General features: G+C 34.8%; 1 protein-coding gene across 3 annotated transcripts in view; it reads right to left on the bottom strand.

Moving 5' to 3' along the window:
* LOC143239761 (calpain-A-like) overlaps nucleotides 1–26,638 on the bottom strand; it is a 69,264-nt gene that overhangs the window by 28,181 nt on the left and 14,445 nt on the right. For all 3 annotated transcript variants that reach the window (XM_076481228.1, XM_076481230.1, XM_076481229.1), the window contains exons 4-5: nucleotides 14,678–14,809; nucleotides 4,930–5,123 (exon numbers count right to left, since the gene is read on the bottom strand). In XM_076481228.1, the coding sequence (XP_076337343.1) occupies nucleotides 4,930–5,123; nucleotides 14,678–14,809 (326 nt within the window). The remainder of the gene's footprint in view (nucleotides 1–4,929; nucleotides 5,124–14,677; nucleotides 14,810–26,638) is intronic.

Genomic DNA, 26,638 nt, shown 5'->3' with positions numbered 1-26,638 from the left:
TTTCGTCGGCTTATGATGACGAGAGCTTTATATACTAAAAAGAGATTTGTCAGAAATTGGTATTAATGGTTAGCTCTTCAAAATACATTGTGAAGTTTTGTTCCAAAGAGCTTCAATACGTGTGCCCGAAGTTGTACTTCCATATACTAAATATATATTCTAGTCTCTGATGACAAGTGAGTTTCGTATACGAAAATTACGGTATTTTGATGATTTTTATACATTTGATAAAGCGTAAGTGAAAAATAATTCATATAAATATGTTCGAACTATCCCGTTCAGCGGTGTATTGAGAAATTGACTTTGTGAACTTAAAATTGACCTTTATCATGAGTGTAAATGTCTCATTGTATATAGTCTGCATTCACCGTTTCAAAAATATTATATTTTCTATGACGACCGTCTACGGATAGAGCAGTACTGAAGTTTGACTGAAATATTACTGAACTCGAACAGAACGTTGAATGTCATGCCCATTTAGTGGCTTTCAATGGCAAGGAATAATAGCTGTAAAGTTTTGCAAGTTTTGTTTGTATGGTATAATTTAAAGTTAATAATGTATAGAAAATGATCACTTTTGCTATTTTAGGTATTAGTAACTAATTGCTTAAAGATTAATTTGTGACGACCCCTTCTTCCTCACAATTGATAACATATTGATATAATGGTGTTACCATCGTTCGCTCGATAGGTGACCGCGCGATCATCTTTTCCACAAGTTCAAAGCTGTTTGGATCTTCGCATTAGTTTCAATGTTTCATAAACTTTTAATGGAAACATTCATTTCTCCCCAGTGGCACAGCGGTATCTCTGCAGACTGACACAATTAGAAATCGGGTTTAAATACTGTTACTTATTATAATTTATCTCAGGCGGATCTCCGATTTACAATATCACTAACACTACGTATTAAGATTTTAAAATTTCGGAAATTTTAATAATAATTTAGACGTTAATTAAATGTTAATATGAATTAAATTTGTGATATTTGCTAACACGATGATACAAACAGTTTTCTTTCTTAACACAAGTTTATTTTAATATACAAATAACAATACAAGTTATAATAATGGTTATTACAAATAATGTTTTACATGTAAATATCTTACAAACTCACAAAAACAATATTCAGTCTTCTTTCTGGTCTAGGACTAAATATTTATCAATGATCCAGAATCATGACGAGCAAATTACTTATGAGTTAATAATCTTACACTACACTTGATAGGAAAGCAAGTTAGTTCTGTCTTTAGTTGGCCTCATGTGGTTTATAAGTTCTCTTTTGTTTTTTTTAACCGAGGAAGATGTCTAATGTCCTCGTAGAAGTATTAACATCGGATGTTAATTCTTTGAAGTTGAACGGTTTATAAAGTTCGAAATCTATAAACGTTCCTGATCAAATTCTGTAGTTTTCTGATTAATAAACGTTTATCACAGTTAAGGCTTCTGAAGTGTATATTATAATGACTGTAGTTGACCAACAATATTCTTCTGTCTCTGTGTGTTTTGCGATGGTTAGCTTTTATACTCATTAGAAGAGATTCTCGAATATTCACTTCGCAAAATAATTAAAGATACGCTAGTGGTTTCGTAAAACTGTTAATTCTTACTCTCAGAATCTTCTACAAATTTAGAGAACAGGTGGGACTTGCGTAATACACGTTTAACACTATACGTTACATGTATTAAACGGAAACAAACGTAGATATTAAATCTGTTACAATACCCATTGTGTAGCTTTGTATTTAATTCCAAACAAAAACAAAAAATGGCATTCGTTTAGTATTTTTAATTGTGATATGATTAAATCGAGTTATGTGATTTGTATATTTTTAATCTTATAAACAATTGTGAAATTTGTAACATGTGCACGTGAAATTATTTTTTCAAAATGGGTGAAACCAACATGGTGTTCCCCAAGATATTTTAAACAACGAGTATGTTCTATGTGTAGTTGTTATGACACTGATTGGCAGTGTAATAGATCTTGATGGAATGATTATACAAACAAAAATTTGTTAAACAAATCAAAATTGACGGGCCCGGCCTGGCCAGGTGATTAAGGCACTCGACTCGCAATCTGAAGGTGGCGGGTTCGAATACCTGTCGCACCAAACATGCTCGCTCTTTCAACCGTGGGGGCGTTATTATGTGACGGTCAATCCCACTATTCGTTGGTAAAAGAGTAGCCCAAGAGTTGGCAATGGATAGTGATGACTAGCTGCCTTCCCTCTAGTATTACACTGCTAAATTAGGGATGGTTAGTGCAAATAGCCCTCGTGTAGCTTTGCGCGAAATACAAAACAAACAATCTCCAACTGTAATATCGCAACAAGAGAAATGCCTGTAACTTTGCTGTCTTATGTAATAAAACTCCTCTAACATTTTTATAATATACCAAAAACATAAAGTTTGAGCACAGTTTCAAAAAACAATACTAAAATCCTCAAACAGCTTTTGAACAATGTCGTAACTGTTCATAGATTAATCAAAACACAATAGATTGTTGTATATGGTTATAAGTACAATTGCACCAAAGAATAAGTTACGAGGACAAAAAACAACTTTGAACATCAGAATACAAAATTACAAACGATAATCAGTTGTTTTTTAACAATACTACCAATAAAAGAACACAGAATGTTATATTCGGAATAAAATAATTCAAATAGTAAATAAATGTTAAACAGATGACAGCAGCGCATAAAAACGTCATCAACAGAGATTTTGGTATGGTAGAAACACATCTTTATAGAATTATCTTCTTTTGACATTCCCTCGATAGTTTGTTAGTCGCTTAACAAAATTCTTAGAAAGCCTCTGTGTCTTTATATATAAAAAATAACATTTGACTTTATTTTCTGTTTTTAGTTGATGTTGTAATGACTGCTACTAGTACATAAATATAGTTTTCGTTGATTTTGTATTAACTTTGATCATAACGCTATCTTTATTTTCTGCTGTTAGTTTAGCCTAATCCTTTAGGCGTAACTAGTGTTATATATCCCTCCATTGTATTGTGAGTTTGTATATTTTTAAATGCGGTTGATATTAATTACAGTATAAAATATTACACTCTACTCCCTGAAAGCACTTGAAATAAACCTAAATATGTAAGTAAGTGACGGTTGATTGTGATTTTGTGTTCTACTTTTCGAAGGTATTTTGGTTACCTTGCCACAATTGCACTCCATACCATATACGACGTTCTTTTGTTGTTTGACTCGTTTGGAAACAGTATTAGCCTAGTTGGTATTGTGTGAAACGTCATGTATTTGGCATATATCTAAGAATTATAGAAGAACAGCCTGGGTATACAAGTTAGTACAGCTCTTGGAACGTTTTTTGTTATCGTGATTCGAAAAATTTGTTCCTTTTGTTGAGAGATTTGAACCGCTTTTGACCACGTTTTGACAAATATCCATTTTATATAAACACTTTTTTATGTAACTAAATTAATAAAGTAGGGATCACAAACTTGTAAGACTGGTCTCTAACAAGACCGTATGTGAGAACGAATGACAAGTTTCCAGGACCCTGGAGGATGAAAAACCTTGTTTGATGGCTAACAGGTCACAAGTTTGAAATGCTTTGGAGGGTAAAATAGTTTATTTGAGTAAATATCGCAAGTTTTCAGGAATCTAATGTCTGAAAATACCTTGATGTAATAAGGATAACTAACTTCAAGGGCTCTAAAGGCTGTTAAAATGTGTTCGAGTATGAATCACAAATTTTCAGAGTTATGACGTCTGACGATACCTTGTTTGATTGTTGATCGTGACAGAAGAAGAAACAAGAATACAATCATTATTTGTAAATTTGGATGAGGAACTTTTAGTTTGGTTTGAATTTCGCGCAAAGCTACACGAAGTCTATCTGCGCTAGCCGTCCCTAATTTAGTAGTGTAAAACTAGAGGGAAGGCATCTAGTCATCACCACCCACCGCTAACTCTTGGGCTACGCTTTTACCAACGAATAGTGGGATTGACCATCGCATCATAACGCCCCCACGGCTGAAAGGGCGAGCCTGCTTGGTGTGACAGGGATTCGAACCCGCGACCTTCAGATTACAAGTAGAGCTCCCTAACCACCTGGCCATGCCAGGCTGAGGAAATTTTATACAATTTTTATGACTAAGGCTCTAGAAATGGGAGCTGTTAACACTTTTTTTTTTACTTCTAGAGCAAGGTGAGTCAACAACTGCATAAATCTTTCAGTGGCTCAGCTATGAGTCTGAAGGCTTATAACTTTAAAAAACAGGTTTTGACACCTATAATGAGCACAGTGCTGATAGCTTATGGTGTAGTTTTGATACTAACAACAACAATACATAAATACAGTAAAATTATTTATCACCGCAGCTTGGCAAAATGTTTTAGTCTCTACTTCTAAAATTCACAGAATATATCGAAAATAAAGTTTAGTCAGCCTTATAAACACTACCGTCCCTAAACGACATTCTTTGTAATAACCCAGGAGAAGATGATGTGAGTGTCAAAACATGTCACATGGAAAGTATTTTTAAGGGGAAACCGTTTGCGGTTTTGATAAACCCTTAGGCCCGGCATGGCCAAGCGTCTTAAGGCGTGCGACTCGTAATCTGAGGGTCGCGGGTTCGCATCCCCGTCGCGCCAAACATGTTCGCCCTTTCAGCCGTGAGGGCGTTATAATGTGACGGTCAATACCACTATTCGTTGGTAAAAGAGTAGCCCAAGAGTTGGCGGTGGGTGGTGATGACTAGCTGCCTTCCCTCTAGTCTTACATTGCTAAATTAGGGACGGCTAGCACAGATAGCCCTCGAGTAGCTTTGTGCGAAATTCAAAAAAACAAACAAACAATGAACCCTTAATTGTATAAATACGAATATTTATTTGATTTTAAACACTACACAAATAAAGTATCAATCATTCAAACTTAAATAATTCTTACTTTGCGTAAGCCTTTTCTAGTAGAGCTACCCAAAATTCCCGGCTATCTGTACAGCGAGAGTAGAGCAGGTGGCCATCAATGGTAGGAAGAAAGTCATCTATGTAAACGGTGATCCAACGACCGAACCTCCAAAACCGAAAGTAAACAATTCCTCTATATCCTCGACCATAAAGTGGTTGATTCGGTGGAATAATCTGTGGAGAAATACATATGTCTTATATACATATAAATTCCCTGATTTAATAGTTTATGAAGAATTGTTTGAATATTCTGTGCAGTTGCTTGATTTAATGTTTTATACAGAGATGATGATTTTGGGTTTCTTTGTTGTTTGGTTTTTAATAAAAAGTTTTGCGCAAGAGGTTATTTGAGCTGATAAACTAGAGGGAAAGCCAGCTGGTCGATATTACTCACCCACCGTTAGTTGTTATGTCACTCGTGTCTGATGGAATAGTGGAATTTAACTGCCACTCTTATAACACATATCTGCCTATGAAAAATCGGTAAACCTATGATCTTACAAAGCTAAAATTCGATTCTCCCGGTTAACACAGCAGTGTAGAACAAAACTACGTTGGGCTGAAACGAACAAACAAATTATAGCGCCCCCACAGCCCAAAATAACGGATCACATTTTAGAGGTGACAGGATTTGAATAATGAATCCTTGAGTTCACATTTCAGGCATGATAAACTTATTTTGCAAATATCCATTCCATAGTGGCTCTATAGTACTTCGAATATGTATTCACATTAACGTAATTCACGCATAACATACTTTATTGGTTGAGCTCTATAGTATTTATTGAAAACATTTCAAAAGCATGAACTAGCATACAGTAATGGAAATAAGTAAGGAAACATTCAAGAGGTACTTATATGAGAGTCGCCGACAGTGAATGATGGACAGTACAAATCGAATTTATTACTGCACAAAATGTTGTAGTAGAAAATACGAAAAAGCGAATATGATGTTATGCACCATTAGTATTTTTTAACGTAAGGCCTTTTGTCTAAACAGTGCATTATACCTTGTTTTTTTTATGTCATAAAGAGTGAAATGCTGTTAAATTGTTCAAATCTGAGAGTAAACTGTCACACGTGTCTGTATTCTGATACAGTACTTTTTATAACATCTCCCTTTGGTACAGCTGTAAGTCTACTGATTTACAACGCTAAAATCAGATTTTTGATTCCCCTTGGTGGACACAGATAATCCGAGGTGGCTTTACTATAAGAAAACATATACACGATTTCTCGTAAAAAAAATACAGTAAAACCTGTCTAAGGTGCAATTGCACGGGACCAAGTAAAATTTCCGGCTTAAGTAGGTTTTCGACTTAGACATGGTGAACACGCATTTCCTTAATTATATATAATGTTTGAGCAGAACGTTATACTTGCTTGACTCAAGGAAGGAAGACATTTGTGAATAAAGTTATTATACTGTTTATGATATATTTATTGGAATAAGAACAAATATAGACATTCAAAATATACATAGGTACACAAAATCTTAATCAAATTGAAGAACGTGTCCAATTTTAACTGTTTCGTTTTTTAATGAGCTTTCTCGTGTGGTTAAAAGAGGATGCCAATTGTACGGCATTTTCATGAAGTTCATTTTCCCCTTCATTTTTGCATACAATTTGATAGTGCTAATATAAATATAATTTAACACTTGCGATGAAGTAAGAATTTCTATTTCCTCACTGTCATTTCCATTTTGTTCATCATCTCTCACACTGTTACCATCTTGCGATTCTATTATATATTTTAAATCAATTTCATCAGTTTCTGTCAAAACATTCTTGTCAAATGTTTCTGTATCAGTCTTCTCAATCAGAGTTTGGATTTCACTAGAATCGTCATAACAAACAAGTTCTCCACAATCTCTTCCATTATCAAGAATAAATCCACAATTTCGAAAGCACTTTATTAGACATTTATCTTCTACGCATTTGATTGAATGACTTAAAAATGCAACTGTATCTAACATGTCAGTTTTCATGGTCATTTCAGATGCTCTCTTACAGTAGTCCATGTTTGCAATAATATGCTTAAGCATCAATTTTCTGCATTTCAGTTTTATACACTGCTATATTCATTGTCTATTAGCTGTAGAACAGATGTTGTACATGGAGGTAGAAAGACTAAACGAGCTTTTGGGTGACAAGTTGTATTATCTAGGAAAAGTAGAATATTCCTATTTTCTTGTTCCATTCTTTTGTTTAAGTTGTTCAAAAATTCCTCGAATATCACACGTGTCATCCACGCTTTATTATTCGCTTTCCATTCCACAGGAAGTTGATTCTTACTTAAATTTCTGAAGTAGCGTGGATTTTCACTTTTACCTACTATCCATGGTAAATGTACCTAAATTTTAAAATTAGGGAAGATAGGTATTTACTTTTTTCGTGAGAATTATTAAAAGAGTACAGTTTTGCATTTAAAAGACAAATACATTTCTACAAATTATTAATCTTATTTAACTGCAAAAATAATGACGGCAGAAAAAAGAACAGAACATATTTAACCAATACTTACTGTAACAAAATGTCCGAAAATTTATTAATATTTAAACAAATTATTAATTAAATAAGAAATTAATATTTAATCAGAAACATTTTTCCGTCTTACTCAGGTTCTAGTCCTACTTCTTGATAGATTAGGTAGGTGTAAGATAGTTTTCTGTCCGTGTTATGCAGGTTCCGCCATATAGAGGGCCTTTTATAAGAAAAATTGTAAGATGATGATACAAAATTTAGATATTTCCAGCTTGTACTGGTTTCCGCCCTATGCACTTTCCGGCTCAGACAGGTTTTACTGTAGTTGTAATTTTCTGCATTATTTTTTGTACCATTTTTGCTCAGTGTCTATGCAATAATTTCCAAAACTCTATAGGAAAAAGCTGAGTAATGTGTTTTGTATGTGTTTTTGTTCAGTTTATAGAGTAACACCACGCAAAAATTTTGTATGTTAATATCCCTAATTTGTTGCGGCCTGGCATGGCCAAGCGCGTAAGGCGTGCGACTCGTAATCCGAGGGTCGCGGGTTCGCGCCCGCGTCGCGCTAAACATACTCGCCCTCCCAGCCGTAGGAGCGTTATAATTTGACGGTCAATCCAACTTTTCGTTGGTAAAAGAGTAGCCCAAGAGTTGGTGGGGGTGGTGATGACTAGCTGCCTTCCCTCTAGTGTTACACTGCTAAATTAGGGACGGCTAGCACAGATAGCCCTCGAGTAGCTTTGTGCGAAATTCCAAAACAAACAAACAAACCCTAATTTGTTGCATTCGATAAGCAACAGTTCTTCTGTTTTACCACGAACACTAGACTGCTAAGAATGAAATATGGGTAATATAGCTTGCGGGGCTAGTTAACCCACATATAACAGGCCTTATCACGGTTAGGGGTCTGCTGACGTCACAGCGCGATGATGTAAGTGTTGAATTGCAGCGTGCCAAACCAGAGGGCCTAGTCTGTCTGAGACTTGATGGACACTGGGTGTTCAGCCTTCTCTCACCTATTTACTCGGCGCGCCCGGGGCCTGTGGGATACTTACGGTCCGTTTTCACACAGGTGATGAGTACTAGCGAAAACGACTGCCGAAAGTGTATGAAAATGGCCGAAAGAAATTGCATCATCCCAGCTATTACAGAGCCCAGACTTCAGCAATATCCTAACTCGGCTATCCAGGGCACGTTCAAGGTAGATTATTCGGCACCCTGAATGTGAATGTGGGTTTTCCTCGGGGTACTCCCGTTTCCCCTCACAGAACAATTTTAGGTATTTCAATACCCATGTCCTGAAAAGAGGTCCGTTATCTTGTATCATCTCTGAAATTCATGTAACACCCACAATAATCTGTATCCCTACTCTCGAGCTCGTGAAGCCATTACCCCTTTCACATTATAGCTCGTTCATCCTTTTCTCTTCCGACTCTTCTGACCGGCATTGCAGCTACCTCCCAATTGCCCCAAGTCTACCATCAGAAATCTACCAAGTCATTAAACTACCAAGTTTTTATCTTACTCTTCCTGACGACTTTAACCTTCCCTCACGTGCGGGGCTGAAGAGAAACAGAAGTTTCTGAGCGCCCCAGGTTTGCCTTTGGGGTCTCCCCAAAGGTCTTTAAAACCTAAACACCTACACAGTTTAAATAATAAATAAATAATCCAGAATGTACGGGCAAACAAACCGGCTGTTTAGCTGACAGAATGGCACACGCAGGGTCGTTTTTGAGAATTTAATTATTGGAATGAGATGTTCCAGGAGCCTAATTTTGTTATGAAGATATATATAAACATTCAACTATTCAGCTGAAAAGATGGTTGTAATGTCGTTGGTTCCCCGTCACGATAAGTCGCGCAATTCTGTTAGGAAGGTAAGGCGGCTTTATCAATGTTTTTATTTATATTCACATAAGTTTTTTTCCAATTTTCCATCATCCTATGTAACGTTAACAACATATACCCAATGGAAAGAAACTAGTCTGTTTTCATTGTAATTATATACCCATATATACGAAATCGACTCAGAGCAAGTAATAAGTGGTCTGTAGACTTGCTACACAGGTGTAATTAACCGAATTATACGAAATTGTGATTGTTCGCATTTGTAGCAGTTTCACAATAGAATTTCTGTCCTTTTGGCCCAAACTTGCTGTTCGTTTCGGAACATATTTCACATACCAGTACATTGTGTGTTCAAAACCCATTTCTTTTGAAATAACGAATGTTATTCCTGTGATATAATAAAACACTGAACAATAAAAACACATTAGTTAATCTACGCTCATCATTTTCATTCCTACTCAGTATTTTGAGTTTTACCCAATGAGGAACGAGATTCTCCTAATTGATAAGAGGTCAGATGACAGAGAAACACGGGCAGTAAAAAAACAAACAAACAAACAAACTTGATTGGAATCGTCTGTGATGCAGAATTAATATCCGCTTAACACTCAAGTGATGGTCACTAATCACAATCCAATAGAACGTTTACAAACGAAATTTACTGTAGCTCTACCAGTGTTGTTACTGGGACTGTTTAGATATTCGCGCATGCGCACTGGTACATTACATCATGATCTAAAAATAGCACAAATCCACAACCCTGCAAAAGCCAATATGTGCAAATGTGTATAAACTTAATTTCGACTTAATTTTTTTATAAAAAGGACAAGCGCACTGTATCGACAAAATACGATTTAGTACGGTCTGAAAAAGTACACCCATAAATCAATATTCCTTAAATATGTATGCTATTCACTACTTTAATAACACTGGTCAACAAAATTTTTGTTGCATTTATATCAAACAATTGGTATTACATAATTTCTTGCCCTGATTTCAGATCTGACGTTAGTTTTTTCCTCAGTGCTCTACTTTTTTTGCAATCAAGGTATTTGAAAATCTCAAAATTTCGTCATCATCACATTGACGTCGTAGTCTATCATGAAAAATATGTGATAAAATATGTTATAAAACTCTTTAATATAGCTGGGCAATAAAAAAGAAAATGCAAGATAGTATAAACGTATTCAAGTTATTTATATTAATTCAATTTATTTATATAAAACTGATTAGTAGATAAGACATTTGCTACTATGAGGAGGGAAAGCTCAATTGCAGTCTACTCAGGCATGAATTTCCGCTTGTAGCTCTTGCGTTTGTGGACTGTCTCAGGGCATTCTCGTTTAATGCTCCAGCAGTAATCTGCCATCATATGTTTGTCCCATCTCCCTTGGTAACGCTCTTCCATGGTCTTGAGGTCCTGATGGAACCGCTCGCCTTGCTCGTCACTTATAGCTCCTGGGTTCTCAGGGAATCTATCAAGATGACTGTACAGGTAATGGAGTTTGACACTCATGTTACATCCAAGGTCGCGAAAAGCTGACAACATATTCGTTACAAGGGTTTCATAGTTGTCAGCTTTTTTTATTACCGAGAAAGTTTGCCATCACCGCCACAAATGAAAGCCATGCAGTCCTTTCCTTGTCGTTCATCTTTCTGGCAAATTCTTGATCACGCACAAGTGCACGAATCTGTGGTCCATCAAAACACCTGTCTTGATCTTCTCGAAGGACAAACCAGGGAGCACAGAAAATATGTGTTGGAAGCATTCACCGTCAGTATTCAACGCCTTCATAAACTTTATATGCAAAACGGCTCGTTTGGGTTGAGAAAATATTTTACACAAACTGTTTCATCAAGCCCAGCATGATATGGAGAGGAGGAAATATGATCTTTTCCTCAAATGACAGACAATTGGATCGTTGACAATATTTGGCATACCTGCCTTCAGAGTCTCACGTATGGGCCACTCCTTCTGGTTCCAGTGCTTTTCTCGAGCTCGGCTGTCCCACATGCAAAGATAGCAGGGTACTTTGTAAATCCTCTTTGTTGACCTAGGAGGAAAGTAACCATTTTGAGGTCCACACAAATTGTCCAGTTGTGCTCGTGGTATTTTAGTAGGTCAGTCACAGTCTTAATGACATTATATTCCTCTCGTAAATACACAGAGTGTCCAATTGGAACAGCTGCATAGACATTGTCATTATGAAGTAGAACGCACTTCAAACTTTGCTTAAAACAATCTAGAAATAATCGCCAGTCATTTGGATGGTATACTGGCATCCCTAATTCCTGGAGAAGACCTGAGATATTATGACAATAAACAAACATATTCTCCTCTGTAAAATATGGCACAAAAGCCTGCTCCCGATTTCGGAAGTATGACACTTTAGTTGTATGGCTCAGCTGATTCTTTTCTTGCATCCTGGAAGCTAACACTTCAGCTGCATTTTTTGGAGAGACCCAAATCACGCACAAGGTCATTCAACTCTGGCTGGCTAAACTGTTGAGGAGTTAATGACTGTGGGGTCTCATAAGAAGGATCGCCAGATTCTGAAAGTATTTCTTGAGTTTCATCAGCAGTCTCTTGCTCTTGGTCACTACCCACATCTTCAGATGGAAGAAATCCTTTAAAAACTGGGATTGGGAGCTCATCAGAGTGCAGAGTAGGTCGGATTGCTGAGGGGATACTAGGATATGAGATTTTGTGTCTGTTTTTCTTGCCAATGCCCTTTGTATTGACCAGACAAAACAGCAGTCAGTTGTGTGGTCCATCGGTTCTCGCCAGGTCATGGGAATTCCGAAAGGTAAACCCTTACGTTTCCCTTTGTCCAGTCACGCAGCATTTCCTCGCAGTTATGACACACAATATGTGGGGCCCATTTCTTGTCTTGGTCACCAAGAGCAAGTCCAAAGTACGCTTTATAAGCACGCCTCAGAAATGATGTTATATTACGCCTTTGACGAATAAGCGTGAAGCATCCACAAATATAACAGAAAGCGTCCGGCTTGTTCTCACATTGACGTCTCCTTGTAGCCATGATCAGATCTGAAACAAAATCTAAACAATTTTAATATCTCTGTTGATAACATAAACGTGTAAGTAATTAACACGTTTCCTGCGATGGGACCCACCGGTGTCCCACTATTGTCTTACCTTTAACTAAGTTGCAGGCAAGAGACAAGTGTAACGACAACCTCACGTTATCATAGCTCATGCAGCACTGAAGCTGACAGATGTACAAGAGCATCGCAGCAGTTGCCGGTTTGCCAATATAGGCAACGCAGGAAACGTGTTAATTTGACCACAAATGGCTAGAATGAAAAACTTAAAATTGCATTAAAACTAGAGCATGTAGAGCTGAACCGTTTTCATATTTGAATTTAGCAGGTCACAAAGGGTAAGAATAAGTAAAAAAATCTTATGCAACTGAGATTTCGAAAAAATTTGTTGACCTGTGTAATTTATGTGAATGATGTGGCATGTTATTAATAGTTAGTTTACGTCAAGTGTTTGTGTGGTTTAAACTCAAAGTTGTTTAATGGGCTATCTATACTATGTTCACCATATGGATCGAACCTCCTCATTTTTTAAAAATAATTTTGCGGTTATAACTTACCGCTGAGCTACAAGACAAATAGCTTGTGTCAAGTGATCAAGTAAAACGAGAATTTTGAAAACCATTTGATTTATATATTAATTAATTTTATTTGAACACCACTTTAACAAATTATATAAAATATGCAGAATAAAATAGATTTGTAGTCTTGGCACTAAGAAGTAGTTTAAATAGTGAGCATCAGGAAAAGGAGAGTGCAGAACAGAAACACCTGACCTCAATGAACAAATCAAGATTCCAGATGTTCTAGGAAAAAGAATATGAAGTTAAATATTCAAGATGTTGACCTTGGTCACCCACAGACCAGGAGTAAAAAGATTACATTAGGGTGAGAAAGGACAATATAGTAAAATGAGGAAGGTTGATGACAAGTTGTTGTTGTTGTTTGAAGTTAAACACAAAGCTACACAATGGGCACTCTGTGCCATGCTAACCACGGGTATCGAAGACCGATTTATTGCACTGTAAGTCCGCAGACATGCCACTGTGCCACTGGAGGAGGTATTTGGAAAGAAAATCAGCTTATTCAAAATACAAGGTGTTTATAAACTATGGGAAATTTTATTTAAAGAAGAGCCCGTGTCTGACTCCCATGCGCTGTTGCAAAGAAATGGTCTCAATGTGATAGAAAAACGTTAATTAAAATGAATGAAGTCGTAATTTTAAGTGTTTATTTTGGCAATAGATCTCATTCTGATAAATGAAGTTCAAGTGTTTTCGCAATTATACTCATTTTTAGATGAAGGTGAAACTTGAGTTTGTGTTTAACAGTTAGAACCTGCCAGATTTACTCTCTTATAACTAGGATAATATTACATATTTCTCGAGATATATTAAAGTAATATTTGTATGTTTAATTAGCGATCTTGTAAACAAGACGTAGCCACGCATATTTTAAACTAGTCACTACCATAGGTTGGTTACACACTACAGTTTATATTCATCTGTTCAAATAGCAATTAGCCTATGCCTAAAAGCTGGAATAGCGTAGTTATCTGTGCTTATAGATACAATAGCGAAATTTATCTCCACCTCAGATTCATTAGAAATTCGACCTCTACATGAACAACTTGAGATTGTGGATAGTGTGTTAGGTGATATTTTACTTGACTAAACGCATGATACAACATTAGTTTCTTAGGCTTTGTCTAAACGTACCTCCAACCTACTAAGGAAGTAGAAAGGCCAATTGCAATACTGACCTCTAAATTTGGAGTACTAAATTAATTTATGAGGGTGAATCCGAAAATGGCTATTGTTTTGTTAAATTCTCACAGCTACATGTCCGATACCTATTACAACTGGTCTTCATCTGATTGATTTTCTCTGAAATGTTTTCTTTTCGACTTCCCAACAAAGCAACTGATTATCACATTGCTCACATTCCAAATTGGTTATATGTTCTAATTATCATTCTCAATATAAAGTTACAAATAGACATAAAACCGATAGTTCACACTCATAAAGCAATAAGAGAACAAATGTTTAACTTATTATATATATATGTATATAAATTCGCAATATTGTGTATATGCGTATCTCTGTTTACTTGATTTTTGAACACCTTCCACGTACGTTGATAAAACACCTTAAAATTTTGCATAAGAAATAAAAGAGGTTTGGTTGTCTTTCAAGATTGGCTAGATGGGTTTACTTGAAAATTAGCAAAAGGGTACATTAATGTTCAAAACAATAAATATTAATTTTTGCGAACTTATTGTTTCCCGTTAATTTTCACACACAGGTAAATAGCTAAAATCTTAATATTTCTTACCTTTTTCATCAAGTCTGGTCGTTGCGCTAAAGCTGCACATGAAGACAGAAACCAACAATCCCCTAGAATTCCTTGAACGATGTCGTTCCTGCTGACACCATCAACAAGCATTTGGGGGTCGTCTATTAGTTCCTGAGGTAATATTATTGCTTTAGTCTATATAGAGTAAAGCAGAGTCGTACATACATAAAAATATACAACATAAAGATGGGAAAAGACGAGTAATTATCACATTTAAGCGACTGCTATAATTATTGAAAGTGTGCTCTTCATCAGTATGTTATCAAAAATATCAAAGCAGAATCTAAATTTTCAAAAGGCGATGCAACACGACAATTTGCCACAACTAATATTTACGAACTCGTTACATTAAAATTGTTTTGGAGCCTTTTAACATCATTATGGTTTGTACTGCCATATCTACTCGTGCTTCATCTGATAATAACTGTACATTTTGATAGTAGTTCTTTAGTGTAATTTCTATTGCAAAAGGCTCCGTCGTAAAGGTATTTTGTCCACAGTACACCACTTCACTTTATGCGGTTTCTCGGCACGCATTGTAACAGATCAATTATACTGAAAGACATAGACATTACATCTAGTGACTTGACTGATGTCTTTATATGAAATTACAAGAATATCTATTTTAATCTCCAAATGCTTGACGTTTGTGATGATTAAAATAAATATATCGTGGAAGCATCCTGTGTCATTTTCCACACTGAGATCCTTTCAGGTTATGTTGCATATTGTTGTCCGGTTCCATGGATGGGTTTGTCATTGACCTTTGTGTTCGTGGATTCTCACTTGTTAATAGATCCCTTATTTTGCTTACTGTTTTGTAGTAGGACTTTATATTTCAGGATAGCACTTGTGACCAAAATGGATTCATATTTCTTGGTTTTCCTACCATTAACAAATACTTATGGTTTGAGTGTAAGAATATTTAAATTAGAAGAGGCTGTTACATACCCTTCCCACAACTGATCAGTTTCAGTTGTCATCATAATATCTATAAAATGCCAAACAATGTTGAGATGTAGTTCCGATACATGCCATTCCGCTACGACTTTATATTGGCCGTAGCTGTCACGCGATTTGCTGATTTGCATATTCAAAACTATTTTAATATATCATACTCAATCTTCTATAAAAACTGCTTTCACCTACAATTGGACATAATGTTACTTATAAGTTCCAGATAAAAATATAAAAACATAAAATATTTATTTGATTTTCATTAAGGGTTCTTTATTCTTTGCCAAAAAACAGTTCATCCTTGAGGTCTGGTTTCTTCACTGTAAACATCCTAACAAACTATCTTTAAACGTTCACTCAGGATTCTGAATTTCTATTGTGAGAGAAAACATGATACTTATTTGTATACATGTTAAATATTAGAAGCTCTATAGTTTTTGTTTTAGCATGTCTAAACAATGACGATTAATACCACATTGTTAAATGGACCAGAAACAGGTCAGTTTTAAATGACAATGCATCAGTTATGTGTACAAAGCTAATCTCAGTTGTATGAGGTTTTCGTATATGTTAAAGATGAGGTTCGTGTCTCCCCTCCTCCAAATGCAAGCATGGCAACTATAGATGTCACGTTTAGCACCTATAAATTTAGTTAATGGTGAGTTCTCAATAGTTTGATAGTATTTATACCACCATGGACAGACTAATGTCTGAATATTAACCTTTTCGAGGAATGCGTTTTGTACAGTGAGATTGTTAAATGGGTTTGTGCTAAAGGAAACAGCTTGGAAGAAATACCTTTCAGCAATCTCCTAGAAAGGAGAATTCTCTCATAAAAAACTACTTAGGAAAGTAACAGGCTTTAAAACCATATCCAAAACCGATATTAAATAACACTCTCATCAATATATTGAAGGTTATGGTTATGAACGAGTAGTTTTTCTGACCAGAAGAATTCACTATATATCTGTCAAGAAATTAAAGTTAACAACTGGTCAGAAGCGAAGACTTTACAATTTCTAAGACTTGTCTCGAAATCAACAGCTGCTTTCTCAAAAAAGATGTCCAGTGTAACTGTAATCATAGCAACCATCTCTACCATATACATTTTCAATTTTCTCCAAGTGGCTTTAGTAAACTTTTGTGATTTCAAGTTGCTTTGGGAGTAGTAGTAGTAGGTTAATCTCAAGATGACCTAATAAGGTCAAAACGTTGTTCTGAACTTTATAAATGTTTTAACATCCATACCAGCTGCCTTGAGAACACAGATGACAAATCAATTGAATAAGAGGAACTTTCTAATGCATCAAAACATTCATATGTTCATATTAAAACAAAGTATCATCATGAATTACCACATTATTTCATCTAAAACCAGCAAAGAGTATTGAAATATTTTTTGAAAGATCGTTTAGGCAGAGTATTCATGATGAAACTTTGACGTTTCCGTCCATTCTACAGAGTTTCATTATAAAAATGTTGTAATGACAAAACTGGAGAAAAACAATGAAAATCAAAGACGCGATAAACATCTGGAAATATGCAAAGATGAAATCATCCATTTCTCTTTCTGAATATAAAATGCCATTTATTATAAAATATGAAAAAGAATAAACTATTTCGTCTACATCAATTACCACCATACCATCTGCAAATGCAGAACATTCCTGCACTAGTTCTGCAATGTTTCCACCAAATTCAGTTACAGAATTTATATGTAAGTTTAGCAACATCCTTCAATCAAGAAACTATGATTGAAGAAAATCATTAAGATTATATGTAAGTTTAGCAACATCCTTCAATCAAGAAACTATGATTGAAGAGAATCATCAAGATTATATGTAAGTTTAGCAGCATCCTTCAATCAAGAAACTATGACTGAAGAGAATCATTAAGATTATATGTAAGTTTAGCAATATCCTTCAATCAAGAAACTATGATTGAAGAGAATCATTAAGATTATATGTAAGTTTAGCAACATCCTTTAATCAAGAAACTATGATTGAAGAAAATCATTAAGATTATATGTAAGTTTAGCAACATCCTTTAATCAAGAAACTATGATTGAAGAGAATCATTAAGATTATATGTAAGTTTAGCAACATCCTTTAATCAAGAAACTATGATTGAAGAGAATCATTAAGATTATATGTAAGTTTAGCAACATCCTTCAATCAAGAAACTATGGTTGAAGAGAATCATCAAGATTATATGTAAGTTTTGCAATATCCTTCAATCAAGAAACTATGATTGAAGAGAATCATCAAGATTTATTACGCTCAATTAAAATTAATTTCCAGAGTAACTAGGTAGGAGAGTGAAGAACAAGAGATTTATCTTATTGCCTGTTGAAAATGGCAATCATTCACAACACTAAATAGCCACCCAGCTGAGAACCGTAACAACTATCAAAGGCCCAGCATGGCCAGCTGATTAAGGCACACCACTCGTAACCTGAGGGTCGCGAGTTCGAATCCCTCTAACTCCAAACATGCTTACCCTTTCAGCCGTGGGGGTATTACAATGTTACAGTTAATCCCACTATTAATTGATAAAAGGGTAGCTCAAGAGTTGGCGGTGGGATGTAACGACTAGCTTCCTTCCCTCTAGTCTTATATTGCAAAATTAGGGACGGCTAGCGCAGATGGTCCTCGAGTAGTTTTGCGCGAAATTCCAAACAAGCAAACAAACTAAACATGGCATTACGGCCTAGCCTAAAATAAGCAAAAACAGTTTACAGACCTAAGAAGTAATGCTCTAAGATTGGGCTAAAGGAATGAAAAGAACTAATCAGGCACCATATAACAGATATGTCCTGGATGTATGGGATGAAGTTTCCCAGAAAATATTTCATCAGTCTAACTGAGGGAATATGTTTATTATTCAAAGAAACCAGTCTATGAGTCAATGGATTTATTGGTGGGAAAACGTACAGTACGTCAATCAATGCTAGTTATAAAGGAACAATAGTTTGACTTGACTTTGTAATTAAGAAACGGAAATCACGTCTATTGATATTCATAAAAGATAATGCGTTGTAAACAGCAAGTTAACATAAAGTACCAACAAAAGGAAAGATGGTAATTACTCTTAGTGTAGGAAGCTCATAATCTGTTGATAATTGCAACTGAAGAAGAGTGCTTATTGCGAACTGACTTCAGGTGGAGACTTGAGTGTGAGATGAGGCAAACATCAAATAGTTTCCTGCATGATAATTACTATACCAAGACTGAACGTCCAGTGACAACAAGAAGGGCCATCATTGTCAGAGCTGTTCATAATGCCACTATAAATAACGTGCGATACATAGTGCTGCTTTGTTTCTAAGTGCTACTTAGTAAGTCGATATTACATTTGAGAATTTCTTGTAGTGTTGCTCCATTTTTCGTCTATGCAAAACGCCACTGGTTACATTTTTAGTAGAAAATATAAATTTTAATTGTATATCTATCTATTGTATATAACTATACTTTGTACAATTGTATAGTTTTGTGTGTGTATATATATATATTTACAAATTTATTACAAACTTTACAAAATCTGAAAAATTATATATAATATTATATACAATGTAAATGTTATAAAATTACAATATTTTATTATTAATTATGTAATACTGATACAAAAATTTAATGAATTTAATAAGAATCTTTAAAGAAGATTAGTAAAATATTCTGTGATAAATATAAGAATGTATTAAATAATTATAAAAAATTAAAGTTAAAGAAAATTTTCTGAAAGCTTTTTATAAATGTTTTCAGTTTGGAATCAGTTCATTTAAACAACATGGCACTACTTTATGCGGATGAACACCTTATCGCATATAAAGACTTATTTACAGTCTGAAAACTGGTAGTTGGAGTTAATTAATGGGTGGGACCTGGAAGCTATACTAGTTAGTTTAGATAACTGGTTGGGATCCTTCATAATACAATTCATCTACTGGGCTATTAATTAGTGCCTTACCAACATAATGGGGGCTGGAATGCTAACTTCAGAAGATAAGTTTATTTAACAAGCTTAAATTTTGAGAGCCTCGCCTAATGATTGTAAAAGGCAGCCATCGCAACACGAGGAGAGACAATTTAATATTGTTGGTTTGTTGCAGTTAGTATATTATAAACCTCGGAAGCTATAACTGTGATAAACGCTTATAAACCAAAAACTATAGTTATTTGATCAAAATTTTTTACATATTTTGAAGATTATAAAGCGTTTAATTTCAGTGAATTAATTTCGGACGTTAGTATTTCTAAGAGGATATTAGTTTTCTTTGTTGGATAAAAGCCAGCTTAAATGAGGTATGATGCTAGCTATTAACTGAAGTGTAACAACATTAACTCAGAATTAATCCGCTCATCGTGAGCCATCAATAAAACATTCACTTCCAGACCAGATAAAAGACCTAATATTGTTTGTAAGTTTGTAAAACTTTTGTATATAAATTATTTTTTGTAATAATTGTTATTATAAATTGTATTGTTGTTTATATATTAAATTATATTTGTGTTAAGAAAGAAAATTGTGTGTATTAATCATAAATTTCATACATATCGATATTCATTTGATTCTAACTTAAAATTAAAATGTCCAGCTATTTGAAATCATAATACGTAAGGTACATAATATTATAAACTGGAGGCTCATCTGGGATATACTATATGTTCAGTTTAGTTTACATTTACTGTTTACATGGTGAGTTTAACTTAATATTAAGTTAGATGGTTTATTAATTTATTGTTATGCAAATATTTAGTTTAGAAGTTCTGTTAAATGTTTTATTACATTTCTAGACAATTCTAACAGAAACGTTCCTTTGAAAATGCAAGAGATTCATATGAAGAATTGTTTGTTTGGAACTGAGCACGAAGCTAAACAATGGGCTATTTGTGCTATGCTCACCACGGGAGTCCGAAGTCATATCTCTGTGCCACTAGGGGGATCATATGAAACATTTAGTTTATATTTCATATTGGATAATTAGTTAGGAGGATTTCGGAAATATATATTATTATAAATAACGATTTAAAATATACATACATATATATTGTCATTAATAAGTTAATAAACAATATATATTTATTTTACGATACAATAGTATTATATAATTTTGGATATTGTATTTCGTATAATTTGTTTGTTTGTTGAGAATTAAGCACAAAGTTACACAATGGGCTATCTGTGCTCTGCCCACCACGGGTATCGAAACCCGGTTTTTAGAGTGTAAGTCCACAGACATACCACTGTGCCACTGGGGGGCGTTTCGTATAATATATTGTTCATAATTATATTGTCCCTACATTTTGCGTGCGAGAAACAACCAAACGTTTTACATACTGCAGGTGATGTCGTGACTTTGTGTCAGAATTGAATTTGTTTTTACCATAATGAGACGTTATTTCCCTTTCTTCTGTTTTTCATTCTGCAAAATCATCATTTAGCGGGAGGTTGTTTCACTATGTAAATTAAATTTGGTAAAAAAAGACGATGTTTTTTTACTTAAAGTGCAAGTGGATCCCAGTCCCAAAGTGTTTTATTGCAACATATTTTTGTTTTACCCAAAAATAAATCTTTGAAAAATTTAATTTAGACAAATAAAACAATTTTCGACAGGAAAACCCTAACATACACAATTAACGAGAAGATTTGCAGTGAATATTCATGGTAAACTGTGTTTCATTCACTAGTTTACCTTTGTAATATTTATTTTTACCTATCCTATCTGGGTGTAACTATACATTGGATTGATCCAGAATATCCAAAGAGGGACTATGCAGTGTTTACTTGCCGCCTTCTTTCTAACCACTACACCTATGACTTGATAGCCAAGGAGCTGGAGGCAGTTCATAACAAATATTACATGCAAAGTAAGATTACCAAACCTACTGCTGACGATGAGTCCATGTTGCCAAGATTGTACCAAACCCACTGCTGACGAGGGTTCAAGTTACTAAAGAGTTGTTTGAGTTCCAAGCCATTTCCATCGTAACCTATACAGACAAAAGTTTACACCATTGATAGATCATAAATCAGTAAATTGGATGGTGAATTTTTGCAACCCAGAAAGGTAGCTAGCAGGAGACTCCAGACATTTCAAGAGTAAATTTAACCACGAACAGAGCCATGAGAATGTTAATACATTACGCTGAAAACCAGATATTGATGAAGAATTTGAGCATTTTGCAAAGAAGGAGGAGTGTGATAGCAAAGATGACCAATCTTAAGTTCAACAGAGTAAAGTTCAAGATGGACATCCACAACTATAGTTGGTACTTCCACAGTTTCTACATTCTGAAGCACTCTGTCATCTTTGCAACTTCCCAAAGGTTGATCATTTATGTTTCGAGAAAACACCAAAGAATATAATAGAATGTTTTTTATTATGTTGGGTGACGGAAGTATTTAGAAAATTGATGTAACTCATGTAAACAATGGTATGCACAAAAAAGGTTCACGAAAGAAACAGCAAGGACACAACAACAGTATTGTGTAGGAGCATTACTTGAGAGAGTTGTTACCAATGTACTAGGTCTTCTGCCACAGAATAACAGTAAGAATAAATACATCGTAACTGTGATGGACTACTGTAAATACTAGTATATAGTACGACCCTGCATGTAATGTGTAGTCGATATTTTTGGCCTCGCATACTAGAAAAGTAAATATGGCTATGTGTAGTATGGAGAGCAATTCTAAAGCTGGTTGTGTGGTGAATGGTGAGTGGTGTATTGTTATGGCAATTAGTAATTGTACATGCACATATGAAAGAATACTATATGATCTGAACTTATGATCACCTTTAATTTGTGTATACGTGTTTTTAAGCAATTTCCTGTATATAAAACATAGAATAGTGATTATGATTGAATGTTACTGTAAATGTATTGTGACATTGGGCAAAAGAATTATCTTATAATGCTATGTAAACATCTCCCCAAAATAAAAAAAAAATCCCTATTATATTTTGACTCATCATTATTAGCAAATATCAGCATATATTTCAGGTCTTTTGTTGACAAAATGACTCGAAGCTCAAAAAATAAATTTCAGAAGATCATACATTTGTCAAAGATGACCTCCATCAGCAAGTACTTATTTCTTTAAACCAAGTATTTCTGCTGTTTCACTGTAGAATAACAGATACTATATGTTTGACATCATGTATATTCCTCTTGTTTCTTCTTCCAGAGCTCTGACAGTAACGAATCATTATTATATTAGAATATAAGACATGTTGAGACAAAATTTAGACTGAAAGTCTCTAATTAAACGTACTGTCCTCTTGTATAGTATGCACTTCTTATTTGTTCCAAAAACTTTGGAAAATGTGCACACTATACTTAGGTATTTATTATATTTCACCAATGGACCAGAAGCATGTGTGGTTTCCGACCAGAAAGTAGAAACTCTAGCAAAGAAAATAATCTATGATCAGTTTGAAGATTGGATGTCCTATGTCCTTCATTAATATCAAAGACAAAACAGTCGGACTTTTTTTTTTGTTGAAATATTTCAGACTCTTTGAATAATAAAAAAAGAGACAACGGTAATAACTCTTCATCCGTTTTCCAATAGCATGATAAAAACATAGATTTTTAATTCAAATAGTAATTTACATGGATGAACATCAGAAAATGTGGAATGAAGATATTCCATTGTTAATTATGAAACTACAGACAACACACCATTGTCACCAGCGTTTGTGAGAAAACTTAAAGTGACGTCTGGTGTTCTGGATTAAGAGTTGCTCAACAGTCTTACATAGAACTAGTTGGAGTACCAGTTAACTTAATGGCTGAACAAAAAATGTTTGTAAGAAAATATATGAAACTGTCCTTCTGTATCTTTCTTAATATAATAAGCGCTAAAAGTGCAATAAAAATAACATACATAAAGATATCAATACTGAAAAGAAACATTATTTTCAATAATTCTAACAATAATGATTACATAGTAAATTCTAATGCTGAAAGATTTACAATATCGGCAGTTTTTTTCAAAATTAAATATGAAATTAGATGGGACCCAACTGCTCATTATCTTCTTTATGTCACCCTTTATCATTGTATCAGAATTGGTGTTGGTTGATCAAAAAATGTGGAAACATGTAATGAACAGATACACACACGCGCGAGTAAACCGACGTTTATTTACTTAGATATGCAGAGAGACTAAGAAATTTCATTAATAAATTATATGACTTTACGTGGGAGAGGATGAAATCAGCAACTAATAAAAATTAAAAGTTACTGCTGAAAAATTCTGATACCACCGAGGCGACCATATAACACTATATAGCATAACTTGTACTTTTCCTTGTTCCTGGACAGAAAGTGTTATTTCCCAATTGCTTATGCCTGAAGTAAATGGAAAAGACCTATTTTTCTCTTCAAACTTTGCTTTTGTGACCTGGATAATGAAATTTTCAAATTTTACCCATTTTCTAGAACATTCCAGGTAGACTCAGTGCTGAGTAGCTGATAGAGAATTTTCTCAAACTTACAAAAATTTTCAAGAACTTTCTAGAATGTTGTAGAACTTACGAAAATTTTCAAAAACCTTTTATAATTTCTTATAGTAATATATATATACAGGAGCTCACCACTCTCTACTTCAGTTTAGTTCTAGCTGCTTAAGTGAACATATAGACCTATCCAAGGAGGCTTTACCAAGTTTCTCTGTTATCTTTGCCTTTGGGACAGCAGGGACACTGCAGTGTACTACAACAGGAAGGACTGGCCACAACGGACCGAGTTCTCTGTGAGGAAGCACAATGTCAAGTGTGAGCCACTAGTGGACCTCCATAAGGTGTTGTTCCCACCATTGCACACAAAAATTGGGGCATATGAAACAATTTGTCATAGTTCTTGATAAGGAGTCTGCAGCCTTCAAGTACCTTCGAGACTTCTTCCCTTTGCTGTCTGAAGTAAAGGTCAAAGCTGGTGTCTTCGTTTGACCACAAATAAAGAAGATCCTGGAGTGTACAGAATTCCCCAAGAAGCTCAGTAGGAAGGAAAAAAAGTTTGGAGCAGCTTTGTTGCAGTGGTTCGGGGCTTCTTGGGCAATCACAAGGCCGAAAATTATGTGGAACTGGTTAAGGGCCTAGTGAAGAACTACGGAAAAATGGGCTGAAGGATGTCCCTGAAAGTCCATATCCTTGACGCTCATCTTGAAAAATTCAAGGAGAACATGGGCTCGAGTATACTCAAAGGAGCAAGCTTCCACCAAGATATACTGGACTTTGAACTCCGCTACCAAGGAGCGTATAACGAAAACATTATGGGTGACTATATTTGAGGACTGATACGTGAAAGTGATTTACATTACAGTCGCAAATCTCGAAAAACTACTCACTTTTAAACATTTTTGTTCATTTTTGAAAAACTTAAGTATAAATAAATGAGAATTTTTATTCATATGTTGTTTTATTCAGACCTTATGTAAATGAAAATATGCTAATGTGCCCGTTTTCTACATAGAAAACAGGTTAATTTCTAAATTTCATTATCCAGGTCACAAAAGCAAAATTGAAGAGAATAATGGTCATTTTCTGTACTTTTACAACATAAGCATTTACGAAATAGCACATACTATCCAGGAACAAAATTTGTGTTACATTGTGTAGTCCATTCTTCGAGAAAGAACAAACTCCAAAGTCAATCAAGTGTTGTACATATGTTGTACTGTTTAAAATAGATGATGCGGTTTACAAGATCCAAAAGAGCACGTTGTTCAAACAAAAAGGTATCCTATTTGGAAATATATTGGTGAGAGAATGACCAACTGGATAATTTTGGAGAATAACTTACTTGTAGAATACTAATTCGCTGAAAATCCCACGGTTTTTGCGTAAAACACTTCCAGAGTTTTCAAGAGTAGTCACCAGTGGATTTACTCAACCACCTACTCAGAGAGAACTATCCACACGATAGGACAACAGGTGGACAAAACGTTATACCTGTATACCATAGCTCTCAGAAAACAAAACTACAAAAATCTGACAAAAGCATAATTTAGTATTTTATGTGTGTGTCAGGATTGTGTAATGTATATAGAATCGAGAAAGTGGCAGTATTATAAGTTACATTTTAATATTTTAATTTTACTTTGCTAAATTCCGCATGATACAATATCTAAAACGTTTATGGAAGTTAAGAACTTGGAAGATTAATGTAATATGTAGAGATAAAGAGTAGGATATGAATACAATACTCAATTAACACAGTTCAGTGCCAGGCGGTCAGTTCTGTGATTCGGTTGGTAAGCCTAACAGTTAGCTTACTGGCATGTTTGTTATTGGTCACTTACTTAAGAATTCTGCAAGTGAGTTTATTTGTGAGTTAAGTATATATTAGTTTCAAAATTTCTGTTCAAACATTGTTTGTAAAGTTAATCACATAACTGAACATTGGCCATCGTAAACATAACTGAAGAAATAAATTAACTCATTAACGTTATGGGGACTAATTATATTATTTCCAGCACATAATCGAAAAGAGTTTGCCCAATGGTAGCGCACATTCCAACCCAATAGAAATGGTAACGTTCAGACACAATGCATAACCTTGGCCTTCAGATTGATGTCAGCTCAGGATCTAGAAAGTTGTGTAACCTCGGTATGTATACTCTTCAAAACAAGAAACGCAAAAGGGATATTTTTGTTATTTTAAAGAGAAATATATGTAATAACGTTACAAGCTCAGAGTATGTGATGTTACACGTGTTAAGGCACTGATTGTCAGACCAAAATGACAATAAAAGTTGTGCACTTTGAAAACGGAGGAAAACATCGGATTTTTCGCCAAAACGCATGCGTGCCCAATAAATTTGTTTAAGAGACCTGCATGTTCTGCAAGTGCAACATGTGCAAAATCCCTATAAAAGTGATGGGTTCTCGGTTTCCATAGCTCAGTGTTAAGCCACCGACACGCAATACAGTTACGCCAAGACTGACTGAAGCACAACGCAACAACGCCATTGGTC

Source organism: Tachypleus tridentatus, chromosome 13, assembly GCF_004210375.1.
Source record: "Tachypleus tridentatus isolate NWPU-2018 chromosome 13, ASM421037v1, whole genome shotgun sequence".
Lineage (NCBI taxonomy): Eukaryota > Metazoa > Arthropoda > Merostomata > Xiphosura > Limulidae > Tachypleus > Tachypleus tridentatus.
Note: the sequence above shows the minus strand (reverse complement) of the source record. Positions and strands in the feature narration are given on the sequence as shown.